A 2,835-nucleotide genomic window follows, 5' to 3' on the forward strand; every position below is an offset into this window, starting at 1 on the left:
ATAGGGATTATTAGCCACCACACCTGGCTGATTTTTCTGTTTTAGTAGAGACGGGGTTTTGCCAGTTGGCCAGGCTGATCTCAAACTCCTGACCTCAGGTGATCCGCCTTGGCCTCCCAAAGTGCTGGATTATAGGCGTGAGCCATTGTGCCCAGCCCCATTGGTCTGTTTTAGTAGGTTGGATTTTTCTAGAAATTTGTCCATCTTATCTAGGTTGTCAGACATGGAATAAAATTCATAAAACCCTCTCTTGTTTCCTGTCTGGGGTTTTGTCTTATTGTACCAGTTGTTTATTCCCTTTTAAAAAAGCAGCCATGCCGGACGGTTGTCTGTTTCTATTAGTAGTCTTTTTCAAACACCAACTTCCGGCTTCGTTCATCTTTTCTTTGGGTTAGCTTTTCATTTTATTAATTTTACTTGTCATTATTTCCTTCCTTGTAATTTGGCTTGCAATTCTATGCTTTTTCTCACCTTTTTTTTTTTAATTTTTGGAGATGGAGTCTCACTGTTGTCACCCAGGCTGAAGTGCACTGGCACAATCTCAGCTTACTGCAGCCTCCGCCTCCCGGTTCAAGTGATTCTCCTGCCTCAGCCTCCTGAGTAACTGGGATTGCAGGTGCCCACCACCACACCTGGCTAATTTTTGTATTTTTAATAGAGATGGGTGATGTTCAGGTGATCTGCCCACCTTGGCCTCCCAAACTGCTGGGATTATTTGTGTGAGCCACTGCGCCTGGCCCTTTTTCTCACTTCTTAAGTGAAATGCTTAGCTCCTTATTTTTGAGCCACTCTTTTTTGCTAATGTAAGCATTTGAGGTCACATCTCACAAATTTGGCTACATGATACTTCTGTCGTCCCTTAGTTCTACTGAATTGAATTTTCAGGTTTTCTTCTGGAACACAGGAGATGCGTTTATGCCTTCTGGGTCAGGGGTGGAGGGCTGGCACAGGCTTGAATCTCGGGTCTCTTCTGTCTGTATATCAGGCAAGACAGATATGCTTATGGCCCAGTAGTGATCCTGAGTAGTGCCCGGATCACCAAGGGTGGAGGATGATGTACGTAGGTTGTGTCCCCAGCCGCTTCTAACCACACACCTATTCCCTCTGCCACAGGGTGACCTGGCCAAGAAGAAGATCTACCCCACCGTCTGGTAAGTGTGTCCCCCCACTGCCCTTGTGACCTCCCGCCAGGGACAGGCCTGGTCCTGCCCTGCCCGCGCTGGTTACGGCTGTTCTGCCCTCAGGTGGCTGTTCCGGGATGGCCTTCTGCCCGAAAACACCTTCATCGTGGGCTACGCCCGCTCCCGCCTCACAGTGGCTGACATCCGCAAACAGAGTGAGCCCTTCTTCAAGGTGGGTGGCCTCAGGGCCTCCCCCGGCCTGGTTCTGCCCTCTCTGCCAGCCCCCAGCATGGCCAGCTTCGGGTGGCCACCAGGGTACCTCCTCCCATCCCATCCCAGGATGCTCTCCTCGCCTCCTGCCCCGCCCCTGCCGCCCTTGTACTTCTTGAGACCCCCATTACCAGCTCCATGACCAGGACTCACGGGTCCTATCTTGTTGTGCTCTGCTGCGTTTTCTCTGCCAATCACAGTTAGGTGTCATGATTTTGGAGAGAGAGCTTTCTCCAGTGTATTTCTCCCAGGTCAAAATGTCCTGAAATCTGGCCTGTGTCCTAAGGCACAAGGGTCCCAGCCTGGGACAGTGTCTGTGCTGCCTGCTTTGGCCTCCCTCCCTCTGGATGTGCAGAGCTGCTGAGGTGGGGCTGAACCCAGTGTAGGACGGGGACACTGACTTCTGAGGGCACCCTCCCTGGGCCTCCAGGGAAGACCCTCCACTTCCCTGGGACAGAATACACACGAACTCCAAGACAGGGGCTGACATCTGTCTCTGTCCGTCCGTCCGTGTCTCCCAGGCCACCCCAGAGGAGAAGCTCAAGCTGGAGGACTTCTTTGCCCGCAACTCCTATGTGGCTGGCCAGTACGATGATGCAGCCTCCTACCAGCGCCTCAACAGCCACATGAATGCCCTCCACCTGGGGTCACAGGCCAACCGCCTCTTCTACCTGGCCTTGCCCCCCACTGTCTACGAGGCTGTCACCAAGAACATTCACGAGTCCTGCATGAGCCAGATGTAAGGCTTGTCCTTGCCGTCCCTTCCTGCCTCCCAGGCTGGCCCAGGCAGTGCTCCCCACCGTCCCCTGCAGCATCCATGGTGCCGGGGCCATCCCCACTGGGACCACAAGGTGGCAGCATCGCTCCACGAAACGCTCACCACCTGCCTGCTCTGCTTCCCCAAAGGCCCGGCCAGGCCACAGGGTGGCAGCCTCGCTCCGCGAGTGCGGCATGGCCCACGCTGGGTGGTTTCCCAACCCAAGCAGAGGTTCTTGTTTTCTGGTTGGCTTTGAATGCAGAGGTAGTAAAGCAAGGGTCCTCTTCTCATTTTCAAACCAATGAGGAAGCCATGCCTTGGACACCTCTTCCTCCTGCTCCCCTATGGGCCTTCAGGCTACTCTGACCCACTGGGGACCCAGCATGAGGCAGGAGGGGAACGGGCTCCCGGCAGCATGCCAGCAACACCACCCTGGCACCCAGGGTAGGAAGGCTTCCCGGAAGGTGTTGAGCCACAGGGTCGCCTGGGAACACAAGGCAGGGGAGGTGGCCATGGAGGTGAGGAGTTTCTGAGCCCTGCTCCCCTGGGAGGGCACCTGAATGATGCAGCTCTGACCCTCACTCCCTGAAGAGGGGTTCAAGGGGGTAACACAGCTCTGGGCTCCCAGCAGAGGCTGGAACCGCATCATCGTGGAGAAGCCCTTCGGGAGGGACCTGCAGAGCTCCG

General features: G+C 55.0%; 1 protein-coding gene across 1 annotated transcript; it reads left to right on the forward strand.

Annotated features, from left to right (window-relative positions):
• Positions 1-1,113: 1,113 nt before the first annotated feature.
• LOC111531756 (glucose-6-phosphate 1-dehydrogenase-like) lies at positions 1,114-2,829 on the forward strand (the record flags this gene model as incomplete). The annotated part of the gene is made up of 4 exons (XM_023199093.1): positions 1,114-1,151; positions 1,245-1,353; positions 1,913-2,130; positions 2,777-2,829. Coding segments are annotated over 4 exons (418 nt in total), but the record flags the coding sequence as incomplete, so codon positions are not given.
• Between the last annotated feature and the right edge of the window lie 6 nt (positions 2,830-2,835).

This window comes from Piliocolobus tephrosceles, unplaced genomic scaffold (genome assembly GCF_002776525.5).
Source record: "Piliocolobus tephrosceles isolate RC106 unplaced genomic scaffold, ASM277652v3 unscaffolded_5639, whole genome shotgun sequence".
Taxonomy (NCBI): Eukaryota; Metazoa; Chordata; class Mammalia; order Primates; family Cercopithecidae; genus Piliocolobus; species Piliocolobus tephrosceles.